The sequence below is a fragment of the Neofelis nebulosa genome, chromosome 1 (assembly GCF_028018385.1).
Source record: "Neofelis nebulosa isolate mNeoNeb1 chromosome 1, mNeoNeb1.pri, whole genome shotgun sequence".
In the NCBI taxonomy this organism is placed as follows: Eukaryota; Metazoa; Chordata; class Mammalia; order Carnivora; family Felidae; genus Neofelis; species Neofelis nebulosa.
In genome coordinates, this window is record NC_080782.1 from 8778880 (window position 1) to 8799864 (window position 20985).

The window sequence follows — 20985 nt, forward strand, 5'->3', positions numbered from 1 at the left end:
AACTCTTCAGCTATTTTCTAATCCACTATTTTTAGTATCAGAGAGTAAAAATATCAATTCTTCCACAGGATCGAAAAAATCTTTTTTGAAGCAGGCAAGGGGGAAAGATGGCAGTCTACGTGCACAAGGAATACAACTTAAAAACACGACTCTGCTAAAACCTTCTTTTCTATTTTTAGATTCTCAAGATTCGGGGTTGTCAAGAGATCTGTTTCATTTCTCATGTATTCTCTTTTAAAATCATTTTCTCCTGAAACTGTTTGGCTAGGCATAACATGAATATCTAACTAGTCAGAGTAAAGTTAGGTGGGGTTTTTTCCCCTCTTTTCTTCGAGGTCTTTAAGTAGAGGTTCTGAAATTTGGATCAACCACAAATTTCAGTCAGTTTTGCCTTTTCCCCACATGGAGTATTTCCAAGGGGTGAATCATTAAGTCTTGTTTAATAAAATAATTATTGGCTCTTCGATTTATTTACAACTCCCCTTCTAAGCAATTCTTATCTGCCAGGCGCAGACACCAAAATTCCCCAACAGGTGTCCAAAGTTAATTAACGAAGATTCTATGGCTCCACTGGAAAGGAGGGTAGCATTCACGAGATTAGGCTCTTGGGTTTGGGGGCTCTAACACAGGCACCTAATCTGAAGATACCAAGTTTTGGCCAAAGCACACAGCTTTCCTGCTGCCTAGAATTTGGCTTTGTGAAATCAAGTTATTAAAGAGCCGGCAAAGAGTGCTCCAATAAATCACCTTGTCTGGGAAACCAGGCTTCCTTTTAAAATACTAATTGAAATTGCATGTGTTTTAATTAAAACAACATCTGCCAGGGTCTGAAGAAACACGTTTGAAAAGCAGAGAAGGTAGGTCTCTAAAACGTCCTCAAACCTACTCAACAAAGTGAAGCGCACACATTTCCAGGGATGAAAATAACGCACGGCCTTCCGGTTGCATGGCGGTCTCTAGAGCTTCTTGGTCTTTTCCTAGGCACAGGTGAGATCACCCAGGGTCAAGAACACGGGTAAAGAAGGCGCCCTCAGTGCTGTGCAATGACTGACCTGTGAGAATGCTGCCCTCTGCAATGGGATGCCCATATCCCAGAACGTTCTGCCATATGCAAGCCATCTACATGAGATGAGAAAATAAAATGCACACATGCATACACACACACACACACACACACACACACACACACACAAACTGACCCTACAGTTTTAGAGCTCTCTGTTCTCTAGTTTTGTCCTGAGGGTACCAAGTGATATTCTCGGTAACACAGGATGATGACCAAGATGTGTTTCAATCCTGAGCCAAAGAATTTTGATAAACTTTGAGTAATGATCTCCTGAGGAATATGTGGAATGCTTCTAAGAGATGGAGACCCTGATTTAGGTGTCTCTTTATTCCCCTGAACATGTGCTCATGATTCGAGAATTGAATAAAAATGCATCCCGAAGTTTGGATGAAGATTGGTACTGCCAGCTCTGTAATTCCACAGATGCACATCTCAAAAAATTCAGCTGTGAGATCACTAAATGAAAGGAAATGTTTACAAAGCTATGCAGCATTCAAGACAGTATAGACACAACCAAGACTCCCACCCCCCACCCCACCCCTACAGTTTTCCAAAAGAAAATACACTTCTCCCTAGGTAAAAATGTGGCATGTAAGAGGTCATTCTATTGACAGAATTCACTAACTTTTCTTTCATTCAGTCTCTATTTCCACTTAAATGAAACTTTTTATGTTGTCCTTTAAATATGACCAGCAACCGCTGTCTATAAACAGCCTACGGTGGTCAGATAAAATCTTTCACCTGAATATTTCAACATTGTGGCAAGAAAGAAAAAAGATAGGAAGGGAATGCCTCCAGGCCCTTGACCCCCGCTTCCTGCAATGAATGAAAAGGATAATCTGAAAACCCCCAAAAGGGCAGAGAAACAACAATGGATTTACTGCTTAAAGAATAATCAACCCCCAGACAAGAAATCACCCTTATTTTGTTCATGATTTCACTAGTGTTAGAAAGCACGTGATGTCCACCACTAGGTACAACTGGAGATTTGGGGCTCCCTTCTCATCCATCTCTCCTGGGGGTTACCTGTGTTGGGAGCCGGCAGACTCCTTTGAGAAATGGTCCCTTCCCGACCCCAGAGAGAATCAAATTTTGTCTGTGCTCCTTGGAGCTTGGAACCGATCGAGAACGTATTGCTTAGACAGAGGCTCAGCTAGCTGATGAAGTGAGCAGAAGGTTAGTTGAATTAGAAGAATGGATCTTGTAATACGAATGCGCAGGGCCACCAGTCAAAGGAACATTCTTATAGATCATTCCAGATGTGGTGCCCCAACCATCCAAATGATAATAGAGGGAAACAGCTGTGCAAACCAGAGAGGATGAGGTGAAGGGCCGAGGCAAACTAGGGAAGAGCCAGGTTCATGAGGCAGTGGAAGGAGGGATGAAGAGGACCGGGAGGATGCTTCCGGACCCCAGCCCCGGCTCGCCTGCCGGAAAGTGTGACAAGAAGCCACTGCCTGGGAAGCCAAGGGAGGGTGCTCTGCCAGCTTTGCCAATCCCACCCGCAGGGGTGGAGACAGTCTGCCAACACGATCTTCTGGCAGTGATCAAGGCACACACGGAAGACGTTACTATTTCCCACCCAATCGTAAGCCTCTTCCAAGGAGGCAGCAGGATGAGTCTGAGTTTGACAAGAGTGCTGGATTTCAGGGAGCAGCTGAGCTGTCTCTCTTCCTATTCCCGAAAGCTGTGGGAAGAAGCTGAAAGAGACATTTCCCCCACCCCTTCCTCTCTCTCTTTGGGATTCCCCAAACATTCTCCAGATCATTCTTCAGAATAAATACCAGTGTGTTTCCCCCCTCAGTGCCTTATTTCAGCACATATTTACTGAGTGCCTGGTATGGGCCGAGCAAAGTGCTGGGCACTGTAGGGCATAAAAATAAACATAGTACCCGATCCCTGCTTATCGTCTCACTGGGGGATGATGCAGGGCACATACACACAAAAACCCACCAGATACCGCGAATGTAAAACTGCACGATGGGAATCTAAGAAATCAGGTAGGTACTGCCCACCTGTGCTCTGAATTCAAAGAGTGGCCTTCACTGGGAAGGTCACCCCGAGCTGAGCTTTGAATGGTGAGCGGGAAGTCTGTAGGCGCGTAAGTGGGAATAATGGTACAGGAACTGGTATGGTGGAAGAGTTCGTGAAAAAGCCATTAGAAATACGAGGCAGTTTGCATGGGCGTGGCCTTGTATGGGACACCAAGACATGCACAGACGAGACAATCTTGCCTGTTGGAAAACTTACTTGCAGTGTCCCTGTTATACTAAGTAATGGTTTTGATGCAGTCTTGAGTTTCTGTGCTGTCTGCAGATGTAGCAAAACAGAACAGCACATAGGATGAAATTACTCTCTTTGGGATTATTTTCCATGGATGGATAGCAGTGGCTTAATGACCAATGTTTGCCAGGTGACAGATAGCTCTCTTGTCTAGTGTTTATGTATGCTTAAAATTTTTTTTAAATTTTTTAAAATTTTTTTGAGTTTCGTCTGTTTGTTGGCAGAGAAGGTAGGGATTTGGCTACAATAAATATCGGCCATCTTTATCAGGACCTGACAATGTGCTGAAATGGATGGCATTTTGTTATATTTGTTAAAGGGACACAATATTGTTTGCTCTTTTCACTGAAGGTAACCATTACCATTCTTTAAAAAAAAAAAAAACCAAAACCTTTCTGAATGATGAAATAACACTTGACTCAGAAGGATAATTACCATTTTTGGAAGGTGGCCAAGAAATGTATGCATGTCTACTAATTTGGACTACTGCCCCATCACATCATTCAGAAGGACATGAAGGTCTATCTATACACAGAGACAGCTAAGTAGATATACCTAATGCCCAGTGTCAGAGACAGACTCAGAATCACAAAAACCCAAAAACGGGAAGAGGCCATTCCTTTTAGATGATCCTCATTAGAGCTGAGGGGGTAGGAGGACCATCATCCAATAGTTTGTTGGGTGTTTTCCCAGAAATGGGAGTCCCTGAAGGCGAAGCATTCCTCAACCGAAATGCCGTAGCAGCTCCTCCCCCCACTCTAACTAAAAGAACCATCAACAAAGAGCTAAACTGAAACCCCAGAACCAGCGATGGGAAAAACAGTGTTTCTTCGGGAATTCTGAACATCTGCATACATCTAGTAAGTTTTAGGAGGAAAATGAACTAGATTTTTAAAATGATTTTCTTTATTAATATAAAATGGTTTTCTTTAAAGTTTAATTTGCGTACTTAAGGTTTTGCTGATTTGGGGTTCATTTTAAGACGATGGCCAGACACGGGTGCCTGGGTGGCTTAATCTTGGTTGAGCGTCCGACTCTTGACTTTGGCTCAGGTCATGATCCCGGGATCGTGGGATCAAGCTCTGTATCGGGTTCCACGCTTAGTGTGAAGGCTGCTTAAGATTCTCTCTCTTTCTCCCTCTGCCCCTCTCCCCCACTCATGTGCTCTCTCTCTCATAAAGAATAAAAATTTTAAAGAAGCTAAAAAAAAAGATGATGGCCAGACAGGAAAAATTTTACTTTTGTCATTTATTTAGCAAAATTTTATCAAGTCCTACAATGGATCCAGGTGCCCTTCTAGCCTCATGGGCCACCCCAGGGAACCAATAAGACAGAGCTTCTTGCCCTTAGTGGGCAAATGTTCCAGTGGCAGGGAGATGGACAAAAAACAAGATGAAGAAGTGTTATGCTATATATTAGAAGGTGACCCGTGCTGTGGAGAGAAGCAAAGTGGGGAAGGGGGTGAGACTTGAGAATAGTGGCCAGAAAAGGTCCTACTGGAAAGGAATGCCTGATTGGGATGAGGGAAGAAGCACATGGGCACTTGGAGAAAGAGGACTGCAGACAGAGGGAGCAGCATGTTCAAAGGTCCTAAGGCAGGATCATGGCTCATGGGAACCACATGTGAACCAGTGACCACAGCATGTTAGTAACAGCGAGAGGGGAAAAGGTGAGGGTGGAGGGGAACCAGAGAGCTGGCTTACGTACAGCTATACGTGCCTGATGAAGATTTCACCTCCACTGAGGAGGACAGGACAGGTGACAAGCTCTGGTTAAGGTTTTAACAGGGCCACTTTGGCTGCTGTGTCGAGAGTGGATGGTAGGGGGTGACGGCAGAGGCAGGTGCCATGGTAATAACCAGGTAGGTGACCTATGGTGGGAGTTTGGGGAAAAGAGCAATGAGGGTGAGAAGTGTCAGGTCCTGGAAGAATGTAGAAGAATGATCAGATTTGCTGATGGACCAGGCATGGGGACTGAAGAGTCAAAGGACACTGCCAGGTGCCTCTCCTGGACCTCGGCAAGGACAAACTGACATTTGCTGTTGGGAATGACTGAGGAGGGACTGTGGTTAGGGGGAAAGGTAAGGAGCTCAGGTCTGGAGATGTATCTGGATGCCTGTTGGACAGCCAGTGGAAGATGGGGGACAGACAGCTAGACTCAGAGATGTGGGACTCACACCAGAGATACCCATCTGAGCGTCATCGGAATATAGATCTTTGACACCATGAAACCACAAAACCACCAAAGCGTTGACTGAGAAGTGACAGAAAAGAGAAGTCCAAGTTCAACTCTTGCCCTTTGTTGCTGTTCTTTGTTCAAAGTCACTGCAACTTTCTTTTCAATGCACAAAATTCTGTATAGCATTTCCTATAAAAATCACTACTGTGATACAGTATTTAAAGGCAAAGAGCTGGCAGAGGTCACATTTCCTTTCTTCTAGATGGAATAGACGGGTGTGTTGGTTTTTTTTTTTTTCTTTTCTTTTTGTTGTTGTTGTTGCTAAATTCTGCTTTTCTCATTCGAGAAAAAAAGTTATTGATTCCATAAAGCCAGTGACTTGGATATTTTCACTTCTATTTTTAAGTGACTGGCTCCCTTTCCTGGCTGGTGACATTTGATAGTAAAGGCTTAATTTAACATGGGCAATATGGAGCTCCAAATGTTCCTGCCTCAGAGAGAGTCCCGAATAACGGGCTTCTGAGAAAGAAGAGGTGTCTGGAAGCTAGAAAACCAATCAATAGTTCCCTATTTTGTTATATTTTAATCCAGCAAAAGAAATAAAACACGCAGACATACAATACCTAGTAGTTAGTATCCAGGCAGCGGACTGATTAGCTATTGATTTTTCCTCCATTTTACACAGGAGCGACAAGATCTTATCAGAAGCCCCAGCTCTGTCCCGTCTGAAACAACTCCATAAGGAAAGGAAGAGCAGATATGCAGCGGGTAACCTTCTGAGTTAATGGCCTAATTTAAATATACAAAATCCACAGCGACACTTAAGTTCTTTTCAAACTAACTATAAATATCAAATTGTTAAGTCCAATTTTCATGATTTATAACAAAGTGCGAGCTTAAAAAGATACTTGCATTTATTAGGCAAAGATTTGAAGTCTGTTTTCCCTGTAAATAAATAATGGACAAAGGTCCGCAAATACTTTTGATTTTATTGGAGGATATGATGGGTATTACGAAACGGCAGGAAAAAAGTATCTGGTTTCCCGATCACAAAGGGCTTGGAACGCCATGCTCAGGAATGAGGACAGCACAAATAGACCCATGTCTCTATGTGAAATTTGTGTATGACATTTAGACCCACGCCTGGGATGCCAACTGTCCCAGGAATGGAAACTCGACCCTCTGCCCACGCTCACTCACTTTCTCCCTTTCCCCCGGCCCAGAGTCGGTACCATGTGAATCTTTGGCATGGTGGCTGGTCCAGCTCCCTGCTACCCAAACTCCACTGACACCTGTTACCTGCACGGAGGCTTGCCAGGCTTCATGAGGCATTGACCAAAGACCCTACTGGAATCCCCTCTTTAATCTCAGATGCTCTAGCAGGAGTACATTGTCTGTGCGGAGGCTTGCGTCTCTTCTGGGGGAGGGAGGTGTCCTGGTTCACCACTCCTCCAGGCATCCATCGGCCTTGGCCTGGGATCTTCCTACCTACAGAGGGGAGGAACCAGGAGGCCTCTCCCACTTGGGCTCCTACCACACTCTGCCCCAGACACAAGCGTCCCCTTGAAGACCCTGAACTCACCACCCAGCTCCCAGCTCCCCCACCGTTTGCCCTTCCCCCTAAATGTCCACAAGACCTACTCTCACCTCCTTCAAGTTTTTGCTCAAATGTAACCTTCCCACGACTACCTTGACTTTGACCTTCCACTTAAAATCACAACCCCTTATGCTGAGTGGAAGAAGCCAGATGCAAAAGCTCACATACGATATGACTCCATTTACATGAAATATGCAGAACTGGGACGTCTGCAGAGACAGAAAGGAGACTGTGGCTGCCAGGGTCTTGGAGGACGGAAAACGCCGGTGCCTATTTAACGGCTACGGGGTTTTCTTTAGGGTGGTGAAAAGGCTTTGGAATTTGACAGATATGGTAGTTGTACGACGTTATGAAAATACTAAATGCCACGGTAATGGTGAACTCTGAAGGGGTTAACACAACGTTATGTGAATCTCACCTCAATGAAAAAAACCACCGCCTCACAATGATGGTTTCCTTTACCCCATGTAGGGTTTCTAACATACCGGCAAGTTCACGCGAATGTATATTTTATTCGATGCATCTCTCCCTTCTCCCAAATAGAAACCCCACAAGGGCGGGCCTTCCTGTCTGTTGTGCTCACTGATAAAATCTCCGAGCCTAGAACAGGCCTGGAACAAAGCAGGTCAGGGATAAACATCTGTCGAATAAATAGATGAATATACGATCTCCTTAATGCTTCATTAATAAAAGATCTCCCCTATTTCTTGAGTACCGAATTAGAGGAAGAGGAGTCTTTCACAAATAGGATTAAAGGGCCAGTATGCTCTAATCCAAAATAGATCTTCAAACAGATAGGGGAAGAGATGTGGCGTGCAGCCATTAGAATCCCAGGTCACCACGTGGAAAGCAAACAAACAACCAGACAGAGACGTAGAGGCTCAGGACAGTGGTATCCAGTGCTAAGCACTGTGGTCGTTTTTAAGTTGCAAGGATTAGGAATGTCAACACACATTGCATTTTCCTGTAAATTCTAAAATCAGCGCACTGGATTTAAAGAAGGCGGCCAGCTGACAAAACGTGACCTCTAATAAATGCACCGTGTTTTGCACGTGCGGTTGTCTTGCCTATGGATTCGGCCACATGCACCTGCTGGGAAATGTTTTCATTTAGATTCTGAGACACTGTGAATTGCAGAGAACGTACCAATGAGCTCCTTGTTTCTGACGTCCAAGGCCATGTTCCGGAGTGCCGTGGCCACCGCGCACACCACACGGTCGTTATCTATTCGGAGCAGCTCCACGAGGATAGGCAGGCCTTTCTCTTTTCGGACAGCAGCTCGGATATATACTGACCACTGCAACGAGAAGGAAGGCCAAGGCGTTAGAAGCGGAGGTGGAAAACCCTAGAAGCTAACAGCACGTGCAGGCTTTCAGACGGCTGTTTTATAGGAGCCAAAAGGATGAATTATCAAGACCTGGTTGTAGAATGGGCTGAATGCGGTAGGCATGTACTGAAATGTCTTAACTTTATTTTCTGCCTTCAGTATATGCAAGAGGCTTTGGGGTTGATCAGTTAGCCACGCTTATTTCTCTGATGCTGGCATTTGCAGTCCTTGACTTGGGCAAGCCATTTGTGTGATGTGTACACTTGATGCTTTAAGATGTGGAGGGCTAGGACAGGAAGGGCCAGGACAGGAAGGGCCAGGACAGGAAGGGCTAGGACAGGAAGGGCTAGGACAGGAAATGCTAGGACAGGAAGGGTGGGCTGGTTTTTTGGTGTTAGGAGGAATAAAAAAGAACTCCGGAAAAGGTAGAAAATGATAAAAAGTTGAGGACAGGTCATTTTTTTAAGAGACTTGCATTTGGAGGTGGGGCACGCAGGTGAGTTGGTGAACATACGGTCACTAAGTTGTTGGCTGAATAATAAAAAGTCAATGAGTCAGAAAAAGGTAAGGGTGAGGAGAGGTAAACATGACACTTAAAGTCAAGAGTAAAAACTGTCAAAGGTTTTTAAGAAAACATTTGGATCAAAATGCATTATGTCTGGGGCCATTATTCAATGTCCATTTTATAAAGTAAGACATACAATTTGTTTTGGACTGGTGGTTGTCGGCTTTAATGGAACACACCTACTTTTTATCTGAAACGTATTTGCAACTTCAGGATGATAAAGCATTCAGGTTCATTTAACCGAATGCAGGGAGGTCCACGTTTTCTGGACATTCACATATATACTTCATATTGTTGTACAGTACTCCAGAGAAGAGTGTGCACGATAAAAACCAAGCAATGTAAGGGTTTAAGAAAATGGCATTCACGACATGAAGTTCTGGATTCTGTGGCAGAGTCCTTCAGGGAACCACCGAAGGTGGGGCCGAGTCCCCACCCCTCCCCCACCGGGCCCTTCCATCCCCCATTCCCATTAGGGCAGGCACCCCAGAGCTGGCTCTCACCTGTGGCAGGCAGGGAGCCCCCTCTGGCAGTGAACGTAGGGCATACGCCATGCCTGCCACATCCTCAGCCCAGCCCTGCATGAAATATGAGATTAAAAAACACACACAACTTCATCCTGTCCTACGTCAGAAGTCACATTCACATAGTTTCTTATCACCATCAACTCACACTGTATGGTTCTTCTCCTGCCCCCACTCTGTCCTTCAAGCTCTAGGAAGCCTGAGGGGCTTGGGGAAACAGACTGAATTCACTAAAGCATCTCTTGATTGCAATGGACTATTCCACAGCCCCACTCTCAGGGAGCAACAGTCAGAAATCCTTAGACATACAAAAATCTCAAGGTTTGGAAACTTCTCATTGAAATTTGGGTGTCTGGATGGGATATCCCTTCTGAGGGAGGGAGGCCCCTCGTGAAGACAGTACAAAACCACTTTGTGGCATCAGAAATTTCACTTGCAACGTGACATGCTGAGATATGCTTTTCATCCACTTCCTCCACTACCTGTGAACCTTCTTGTCTCCAGTGCCCGGAAAAGACTAGAAACCTGAGCTTATGCAGCCCACTCATTGTTGGCTTTCTTCCCTAAAACTAAGAAGAGAAGCTAGAAAAAAGAAGAAAACGGAAATCAGATGTAGGGTCAATGTCTATGTATTGTAAGACGAACGTCAACGATAAACTTTACTGCTGGGGTGATATTCTGGACCTTTTAAGACACCACAGGGAACGTTCTCAGTCACTTGAGCAGGCTGAAGCATAAGCCCTAAAGATGACCTCTTCGGCACCTCTTTCTAGGCCCAGGATGCTGGCTCGTACATTACTGATCTCTCCTAGTTCCCCAAGGCCCTGGGGGGTCGGCATTAGCATTCTTATTTTACGGATGGGGAAATCTAGACACAAAGATGTCAAATACCCTGCCTACGGGGGCCACCTGCGCCCGGTCCTGTTACTCTCCATCTGCTTCTCTTTAGGATGCTGCCGATACTTCCTCCTCTGCCGTCACCTCTCTCTCACCTAAATCCCCTGTGCTCAGTCTCCCAGACACTGCCTCACCCTCTCCTTCATCCTTCCAAACGTAGACAGAGGGGAACCTGGCCATATCTGAAATGAGCCAAGAAAGGAAGGCTTGGACTTTGTTTTTTCTTCTTAGAAGTTCAGCTATTACACCCCTCCCATGTTGGATGGAAAGATGATCTGGTGTTTGGAAAATAATGGCAATCCTTAAGCCTTCCTGGGAGGTGATTTTGGAGTAACAAAAAATGGCTGTAGATAGCCCCAAACGTGTCTGAGTTACAGATATGCCTCTTTGGCATGGGAAAATGGTCAACAACAGTGGTATGTTCTCCCTAAGTGAAAAGAGATAATCAGATAATGGATTTGATCTTACATTATTGATACACAGAAAAGAACTTTTATTTTGACACTTTTAGTTCTGTGTGCTTGCACATACAGTTGACCCTTGAACAACACAGGATTTGGGGCACTGACCCCCTATGTGGCCAAAAATCTGCATAAAACTTTTGACTCGCCCAAAACGTAACAGGCTGCTGCTGACCTAAAGCCTTACCAACAAGACAAACAGTAGATTAACACACAGGTTGTATGTTACATGTATTTATACTGTATTTTTTTTATAAGAACGTAAGCTTAAGAAAGGATATTATTCAGAAAATCATAAGGCAGAGAAAATACATTTATAGTACTGATGTATTTATTGAAAAAAGTCCATGATTAAGTGGAGGTGCATAGTCCAAACTCATATTGTTCAAGAGTCAACTGTATAGGAAAAATTCCCAATATTAGTTCCATACAAGACGACTCAGAATACGTTATTTACATTCCATTCAAGAGATGTTGCAAGTTTCCACAAGTTTTATTGACATGCAAAGTGACACAACAGTGATGGTTTCTACGTAGTAATCAGTCTTGGAGTAGATCACGTGTAAGCCAAGCGTGTAACCTGTATGAAACCCAGCAGAAGGAGTAAAAGAGTGCAGGGGTGGAAAGAGGGAAAGGAATTCAGTAACCGGGGAATGTTTCACAGGTGCACTCAACACAGAAACATGAAGCTCGTTTAGAGGTTTTCTGGAAAAGAAGGGAGTTGCCTTGAAAAGCATGGCAGCCTCTGTGGTGCTTAGAAAGGTGTGCGGGTTGCCAAAAGTTTGGTGATAGGAACAAAGTAGGAGTACTGCTGGCATAAAAACAGCTCAACAAGAGAGAAAAATGCCTCATAACTCACTGTGGCTGAGTGGCTCTTTGGGTGGAACCTTAACTTCCCGTAAATGGAATACGAGAGCACTGTGCACAGAGCACGTCAGTGCAGAGGGAAGGGCATGGACCGGGATGCCTTTAAGAAAAGTGGTCCATGAACTGAAGAGACGATGTTTGATGATTCAAAGAGAGAAGAAGGAAGAGGGAAAGGAAGGGGAGGAGGAAGGGGAGGGGGGAGAATGACACGAAAGATGGAAGAGGAGGAGAAAGACGAGGAGAAGGATCTGGTCCAGGAGAAAAGAGCACAGATATGTTTCAAACTCTTCTTGGTGAGATGCTTTCCCAGTGATGATCCCAGGAGAGCCACGAGTCCTCAAAAACAAACTTAACACTTCAACCAACTGTCAGGCACTGCTCAAATGTCTTTATACGTATTAACTCATTTAATCCCCATCTCTACCCTATGCAGTAGCCACTATGGTAACTTCCACTTTACAGATGAGGCAAGGGAGCCACAGCAAGGCTTCTCAGCCTGCAGACGCTTGGGCAGGTCTTGAACCCAGGGAGCGCTGTCCCAGAGTTGGTGGGCTTGGCCTCCATTCTCATCTGCCTCTCAGAAAGACATCTGCACTCATGGTTGATATAATCCTTACAAATGCACCAATTAATCTTGGTTTAATAGGGGATGTTATTACTTAGGACTTGCAATAAATAGCCCATCTGGCACTCCTCGAAACTCCTGAGTTAAAGACCCTTCAAGTGCTATCAATGGAACTACTGGGCATTTCAACCCTGTCTTGAGAGCAGCTTGTCCAGATTTAGCAGATCTGATACAAGAAGTTACGTATGATTGGAATGGCAAAGAGAAAGGCCTCGTTTGTGCCAGAAAAGGATGCTTCCGTGCATGTGATGTGACAGCAATTCAAACCACCGAATGCTCTTCCTTCTCCTCCTTGCTTACGGCTCTCCCTGAAGAAAGGTCCGCCATTATTTGACCCAGGTGTTTTCAGGATGGGACAGAGCATAAAGCCGTGAATGTTGACTTTAAGGGTGGAAGGCACAGATGTAGGTAAAAGGTTGGGACATATCTGGAAGGGGATGAGAATAGGCAGAAGACAATCTGGCCTCTCCTCAGGCAACACGGAGCCTCCAAGTCATGGAGAGAAAGGGTCCGGGTTGGAGAGGAAGCAGGAGGTGTGAGAGCATTGTGGGGGCTGCCACCGGATGCACCCCCAGACAAGTCGTGCCCTGAGGGGCTGACAAAGATCCCTGGAAGATGAGAGCTGAGAAGACCGAGGCTCTGCTGCCTACCCTGCTCACAGCAGTGTCTGTTCAAGAACCAGCGAAGTCCTTGCATCATCATGGAGCAGCGGCCACAGAGCCACTGGCAACAGACTTGGGGGGCAGGAAAGGGCTCCTGTGGCTCCAGTGTGGCACAGAGTAGCCTCTGAGCATTTCTGTTGTCTCCAGTGTGTGGGCCATGTAAGTCAGCTGAGGAGGAAAGGCTAAGGACCCAGGGCTGCAGAGGGGGGTTAGTCGTCCAGGAGGAAAGGACACATCAGAACAGCAGGTGTGGACAGTGCTTGCCTGGGTTAAGGAGCAGATGTGGCTGCGTCTCAGGGGAGCTTACAGGTTGTGGCTGTATCTCAGGGGAGCTTAATAGTTATGGGGGGGGGGGCAGATGTGGGCCAGGAGAGAACCTTGGACCAGAGAGAGTCCTATCACCAACTATCATATCCCGTCTGAGAGCCCAACAGGACAAGGAAGTTTGTCCTGGGCAAGAGGCAGCTTAGGACAGAGATGATGCCACACTGAAAACAGACACCCAATCCCTGTCCCCTGCAGGGATATTTCTGTAAGAACCCCACCCCCCAAGTTTAGCATCAACTGCAGGGGGCAGGAGAGGATGAAGGCTGACAAACATAAATATGGCCAAGTGTTAAGCCTGAAGAGACTGAAAAATAGCTGCATTTTATTGAGTTTACCTAGAAATGTCTAGATTGTTTATTTTCTTTTCTTCCCATTTTGCATTGGACACAATGCAAGTGCAGAGATGAAACCAAACTGAACTACACAAAATAAAGAAAATTACATGAGTTTTTGTTCAATAATGTTCCTCACTATCCCCATGGAGGATTTGGTAATAAAGTGAAGATAGGAGCGTCTCGGTGGCTCAGTGGGTTCGGACTTCGGCTCAGGTCATGATCTCACGGTTCGTGAGTTCGAGCCCTACATCAAGCTCTGTGCTGACAGCTTCAGCCTGGAGCCTGCTTCCCAATCTGTGTCTCCCTCTCTCTCTGCCCCTCCCCAGCTCGTGCTCTGTCTCTCTCTCAAAAATAAATAAAAATATTTAAAAAATAAAGCGAGGACAATGCTTTTTAACCCTTTCCACTCAGCCTACCTCCATCTGATGTGGATTCTCAGAAGCTTCACTTTTCAAATTCTCAGCCCAGCCATAAACAGGATTGATGGCTACAATTTTTCCAAAAATTTCTCCCCTGCTTAAGCCCTGGTTAAGGCTGACTTATGTTCCTAAAAGAAGATCAACACTGTAATTTAACTAGCTTTTCCCTCTTGAAATCCTAACAGTTTGCTACATAAGTAGAGATAGTGTTCTCTTTTTGGTACTAAATATTCTATTAAGAGGCTGAACCCATGATGGTGCTAAACTTCTGACTTTGTTGATTAATATCTCTATTCGCATTAAATATTAATATTTTTGATGAATACCTTACAAGTTCTCCTGGTTTAGAAGCATAGTCGGCGATTAAATGGTTTTCTGTTGCGTGACTGTTTTCCCATTGAATTCCTTTATCAAATTCCCTACGTTTCCTTTTGATATGGTAAAGAAAAGTCACGTTTTCAAACCAAATCCTTCCAAACATACTTTCACCTTTCAGATGCATTTTGGCATCCTCCAGTGTCACAGGACCACAACGTGCTAAAATCTGACAGCTGTAAATTGAATAAGTTGCAACGAATTTTGCATAGATTCCACGAGACTTTGAAAGTTGTTTCTGAATTCCCTTATGATGCTATGTTATTTACCGCAGTCCTTCATTCTCGCGATATGAGGGCAGAAAGTATCAAAGAAATTTTCCTTCTTCCGTCTCATTCTGTCAGTTTACTATAAAAAGAATGTTCAAGATACTCAGAAACTGTGTGGCTTTTGTTGCATGCGTCACATTATTCTCTCTAGTGTGGATTTCTACCTGAATTACCATGTTCATACAGGACGGTGGCTGGTGATCACAACAGGATTTATGAAGCAGCTGGGAACCTTAACCACAAGGCCCTCAAATGCTGGGGTTCGGCTGTGGTGGAGACAGGACATAGGTGTCCCCTGTTTAAATTCAGGATTGCAGGATTACATGTTTTTGTTTTCAAAGTCCATTTTAAAAAGTTGTATCTGTAATGAAGAGGGCTAGTGAGGAACTCCCTTGTGTCGTTAAACCAATAAATCAGTTTGATAAATAAAATGTTTAATTAAGGTAATGGCAGCTATTGCATACGTAAAGTGTTTGTTTGTATTTTTAAAACGTAAGTCAGGTTAGTGCAAAGACTGAATTTTACTGCAAGTGTTTATGTGATGCTGAAAATTGAAGTGCAAGCAAGAGAATTTCCTGGCGGGGGGCGGGGGGAAGCATTTAGATATGCTTTTGTGGTAAGAACAAATAAACAAGGTCAAGCTCACATAAAAGCCATGGAGAAGACGCATTCACTCAACTGACAGTAACAAGTACACCTGTCCCCCTACCTCTCAGGCCGTCTCAAGGATCAGCAATTCTCAATGAGAAAACATACCTTTACCAATGGGCCTTTCTGAACACAGAGTCTTTTTTGGTGACTGTTATCAAATATGTCTTCACTGTGTGCAAATGGTATTTAGAAATGCCTTCTGGGCAACAAAATGTGACACTGTTAGATCACAGGCGTGGTGTGTCTGAGAGGAAGGATGCCACAGATCTTATTCTAAGAGTCTGGCACGTTCTCTAGTGACAGCACTGTGTAAACATCCCACTGGGAAGGGGATAGGGACAAGAATGAGTGTTCAAATGAATCTGCTTCCTCCCCTGCTTTTTTGACAGCAAAGATGGTGACTGGGAAGTGTAGGCAGGGAGAACTCAGGGATTCTTTATTCAATATAACAAAATAAAAGTAATTTAATTGTTCCTCATCCTCACTTATTAGATGCTAAATCAGAAAGCTTTTCCTTTATTGCATCCTTCTTTTTTTTCTTTATAAACATGGTGATTCATGGGGAGAGGGAGTTACATCTCATATTTTTCTTTTGGATCCAGAAAACATATTATTCGGGAGACACGAAGCACAGTCTGGAGGGACTGTGCTGATACAAACCCTCTCCGTCTTGCAAATACAAGGCACACCTTTGGTTGAAGACCTGGCTAGTGAGGTACCTAAAGTGCCATTGGTTTTTACAAAGATGTTAACAGTTTTATTTTGTAACATAAATTGAATACATTACCAAATCTCTGTCCCTTCAGAAAGAAGAATTTTACTCTTTTTGAATCTGGATTCAGATTACTTTACGACTGGGAATTGGTTTTCACTGTCAGGGGCCTATGAATGTAGAGAAAGCATTTGTCTACTGGAGGCTAGGAGTTGAGCCCAGATTATGCGAGAGGGACACACACGTAAGATCTTGACTCTCGTAAGGGAACATTCCTGGTTGTGGATTTGTGTTTTTTTCCGCTTCTTGCTGGTAGATGGTGACCACAAGAGTAGCCTTGGAAGTCACGTGTTGAAGATGGCAGGACGGCTGTTGTGAGCCGGGGTGAATTAATTCATGGAAGGGAGCTTCCCTCTTCACACACCTGCCCATACCTGTTACATCAGAGAAGATAACCTCTGTCTTCTATCTTGAATTAGCCCTTGCGTATTTGGCACCTCTTTGCTATGGCCGCTAGCATCCTTCTTAAAGGAGATCTGCTAGCGTATTACAGTGAACTCTAGTCACGGACTCCTAGCCCTAAGGTGTTAGCTAGTGACGTTGGCAGTGTACTTCCTCATTCCTGACCTCTTCCTTGTAAAACCGACTCCAGGAACACTCTTGTGCCTAGTGTAGACATACACCTTTGTGTATACATTCCTACATAGCATCCATAATGGTTTTTGAACTTCTCGTTTACATGTTTATTATACTGGAAGGTACCAGGGGGAAGGTACCAAGTCAAATTCAGCTTCCTGTTTCAAGTGTCTTCCAACTAACAGCTCACAATCGGAGAGTAAAAAAAAATGTTTACCTGATGAAAGATCATATTAGGTTAATTTTTAGAATCTAGTGGTTATTATTTAAGAATAGCACTCTCCACTGAAAGGAACTAATAAAAAGGATCAAAGCTACCACAATTTTTGAAAGGGCCAGCAAGTTGTAGCCACTTCCACAGAAACACTGTTAGGGCTTAAAGTGCTCACATGCTCCTTTACTGGTCTTTTCTAAAGCCAAACTAATCCCTTAATCCTGTGGTCCCTGTGTGTGGGGTTAGACCCTGACACGGGGCTGATGAATACTTGCTTATCCTCTGGACTGGAAGAACAGAATACCGAGTGGCAAGACCTGAGCCCCACAGCTCTGATGATGCAAGAACAGTTAACCTGAAGTTTTTGTTTGAATTCCCACTGACCCACCTGCTCAGACAATTAATAACGCCAGTTCCCAGGTTAGCCCATGTCTTAAACTGTACTCAAATGGGGATTAGGTTCCTGATCGTATTACAACTGTCCTAGGTATAATCTGTGCCCCTGGGGTTCCTTTAAGAGCAGGTTGTGCCTGGTAGATACCAAACCAGAATCAGTTTTATGTGTAATTGGCCCCGGCAGATTCAGAATGTTGCTTCACTGTCTTCTCATTGTCATTGTTGCTGATGAGAAATCAGCTGTCACTCTTCTCTTTGTAAGGACAAGCCTTTTTTTCTTCTACTTGCCTTTTTTTTTTAATGAATCATAATTTTTTTTTTTTTGCATGCAGTTGACACACAATGTTACTCTCTAGCTGATTTTAAGATGTTCTCTTTACTACTGATTTTGAGCAATTTGACTGATGCACCTTAGTACGGTTCCTTCATGCTTCTGCTTGGGTTTTCTTGAACTGCTTGGATCTGGGGGTTTAGGGTTTTCATTACATTTGGGAAATTTTCAGGTATTATTTCTCCAAATATTTTTGTTCTCTTATCTTTCTCCTTTCTCTCTCCTTTCCTTTGGGATTTTTTTTAAGAATTTTTTTTTTTTAACTTTATCTGAGAGACTGAGAGTGTGGGCAGAGAGGGATTGAGAGAGAATTCCAAGCAGGCTACGTGCTCTCATCGCAGGACCTGACAAGGGGCTCGATCTCACAAACTGTGAGACCATGACCTGAGCGGAAATCAGGAGTCAGATGCTTAACCAACTAAGTCACCCAGGCACCCCTCCTTTGAGGACTCTAATTACATGTGTATCAGGCCACTTGAGGCTCACTGATAATTTATGGGTTTTTTTTTTCCTTTGTGTTTAATTTTGGGTAGTTTCTGTTCAGTTTGTAAATCTTTTTCTTCTGCAATAGCTAACCTTCCTATTATCCCATCCCATGTGTTTTTTATTTCATACATTGTATTTACAACTCTAGAGGTTTTATTTGAGTCTTACTTACTTTCCATGTTCTAATTAACTTCTTGAACAGGGGAACACAGTTGATAGCAACTGCTTGTCTGCTAATGTTAACTTCTGTGTTCGTTCTGAGTCGCTTTTGAATGATTAATGTTTCTCCTTATTATGAACTACATTTTCCTCTTTATTTGGTTGTAAGCTTATTTTCAACGAAGATGCCAGACATTCTTCATTTTAATCTGCTGGACGCTGCATGCTTTTTGTATTCCTACAGATATTTTTAAGCATTGTTCTAGGATTCAGTTAATGTGGAAACTATTGCTACTTTTGGATCTTACTTTTAAGATTTTATAGGAGAGACCAGGTCATATTTAGTCCAGGGCTAATTATATGCTTAGTATCAGGAGACAAGACCCTCCTGAGCACATACCCAGTGGCCCATGAAGTACGAGGTTTTCCTGTCTGGCTCTTCGTTAGGCACGCTATACCCATCCCTGTGTGAGCCGAGTTTAATTCTCCCTAATTGCACGAGCTTCTTTCCTCTGCTTTGGGCATTTACCTCACATGCATTCACTGATAGTTCCCTGCTGAATATTTGAGGGGAATCCTCTGTGTGTGGCTTTCTCCTCTCTGGAACTCTGTCCTATGAACTCCAGGTGCCCTGTCTCCCCAGATTCCCAGCTCCCTCTCCTAGGCTCAGTGTCTGCTGAGCTCCTCTGGAGTTTCCAGGGCTTGGGCCATGGTCTGTAGACTCTCAAGGCAGTGTGCTGGAGCAATCGGAGGGCTCACCTTGCTTGTCTTCTGTCTCTCCTAGATCACTGTCCTTCACTGACTAATGCTTGGTGTCTTAAAAACCATTGTTTGTTACATATCTCTAGATTATTTGTTGTTGTTGTTATTCTTCCTTAAAGGTAGGTAAACCTGGACCTTGTCACTTCATCTTGGCATCTTGGCTGGAAGTCCCCCCAGGTTTAGCTGTTTCTATAACTTACGGCTTTGGAAATCAGATCATTCAATGACGATGATGAAAGTAATGCCAAACTCCCAAGAGCCAGGTTTACTCTATAGTGGATTTGGGTGTATATGGCACTTACAAGACAAGTGCAGTCCTTGCTATCAGGACTAGCTACTGGGGTCTTGTGGGGAAGAAATCACTAAGTCATGTGTGATTAAGCCAGTGACTTGGTAATGACCTAGATCCTCTCCATTTCCTCCTCCTTAGGTTGGGCCCATCCTTGTCCTGCCTCAGGCTGGTCATCATGTCCAACTGAATGTGTTGTCTCTAGGAGCCTGTTGATTGGGCAGGATCTTCAGATAACCTCTGTGTTTATTCTGACCCAATTCCTACCTCCTAGGCATCATGCTTCATGCACCATTTTCAAAACTTTGTTTCTTTTTATTTAAACTTTATGCTTCACATCACACCATTAACTAGAATAAGACAACTGTCAAACCATGGTTTCTACTTTTACTTGCTGTACTCCACTGATGCCCGGGTTCACGTTTACATGATACTCCAACTGCTAAGCTCCACTTAATTCACTGTCCTTGTCAAGGCTGTTGCCCCTGACTCTAGGGACAAGTCTCAAATTTCCCAGTCCTCTTATTTTTTATTCATTTTGGCCACACGGCCAGAGATTCTGTTTCTTTCTTCACTACATCTATGTTGCTATCATGTTACCTCATTAAATATTAACAGCTTAATATCCAAGTATCTCTTCACTCTCTCTTTTTTTAGAAAGTAAATAAAATAAATAATAGATTCTTTGCAAATGGTCACATTTTAGGGGGAAATGGACTCTACAAAAATATCTGAAGTATCCGACTTAATAATAAGTGCAGACTGTATTTCTATAGTTCAAACCCTAGGTTTGCATGAAGTTCAATTACAACGGAAATAACCCATAAATGCGAGTTGAAAGAGCATTCACTCACATTTTGGAAATCTCCAAAGTACTATGTCCAATTGTTTTGATATTCTGTGACGAACAAAATAATTGTGCTGTAAGTGGGGAAAAGAAAGTAACCAAAGTCCATGCTGACTATGAAAAAAATGTATCACTCTGCTTCTGCCATAATACCATTATGCTTTCTCTGATGCTCATAAACCAAGTAATGCGTCTCTTAAAGTTTAAAAAGTACTTAAGACCATTCTGAAGAGCTAGTCTGCTAGTCAATCTGTTACAGAAAAAGAGTGGGCGTGATCTTCCTATAAAGAGAAGTTATTGTTTCGCATGATGAGGTCTATCAAAAGCCGTCTCTACGCAGAATTCTGGTGCTTTACACTCTACATTTCTGCTTTTGTTTGGGTCAGAACAAGTTAAGGGCACTAAAAAAATGCCACTAAATTTCAACAGTTGCTATAAAAATACATTCTTAGTACTCTAGGTTTCAGATGGTAGCACTGTCTGCATGAAACTTGATCCCATTGTGAGTCTTTAATCAATCTGTTAATCAGTGAAGACTCTTTCTTAAAAAAATCTTTTTTTTTATTTTGCAAAGGAAGGATTTTCTCTGTTTGGTTTTTGTACAAGTTATTTTTGATCGTTTAAAAATTATAACAATTTATCAGTATTTGGCTTAATGATGACCTTAAATCATCACTATGGATTGTCTACTTTCCCTTCCCACATATTTCCTTATCATTTAATAT

The 20985-nt window shown here is 43.5% G+C and overlaps 1 protein-coding gene across 7 annotated transcripts in view; it reads right to left on the reverse strand.

Annotated features, from left to right (window-relative positions):
- CTNND2 (catenin delta 2) overlaps positions 1–20985 on the reverse strand; it is a 947889-nt gene that overhangs the window by 93512 nt on the left and 833392 nt on the right. For 5 of the 7 annotated variants that reach the window (XM_058715751.1, XM_058715729.1, XM_058715743.1 and 2 more), the window contains 2 exons: positions 9520–9594; positions 8271–8421 (listed from right to left, as the gene is read on the reverse strand). In XM_058715751.1, the coding sequence (XP_058571734.1) occupies positions 8271–8421; positions 9520–9594 (226 nt within the window). The remainder of the gene's footprint in view (positions 1–8270; positions 8422–9519; positions 9595–20985) is intronic. The other 2 variants (XM_058715770.1, XM_058715761.1) reach the window with 1 other exon arrangement.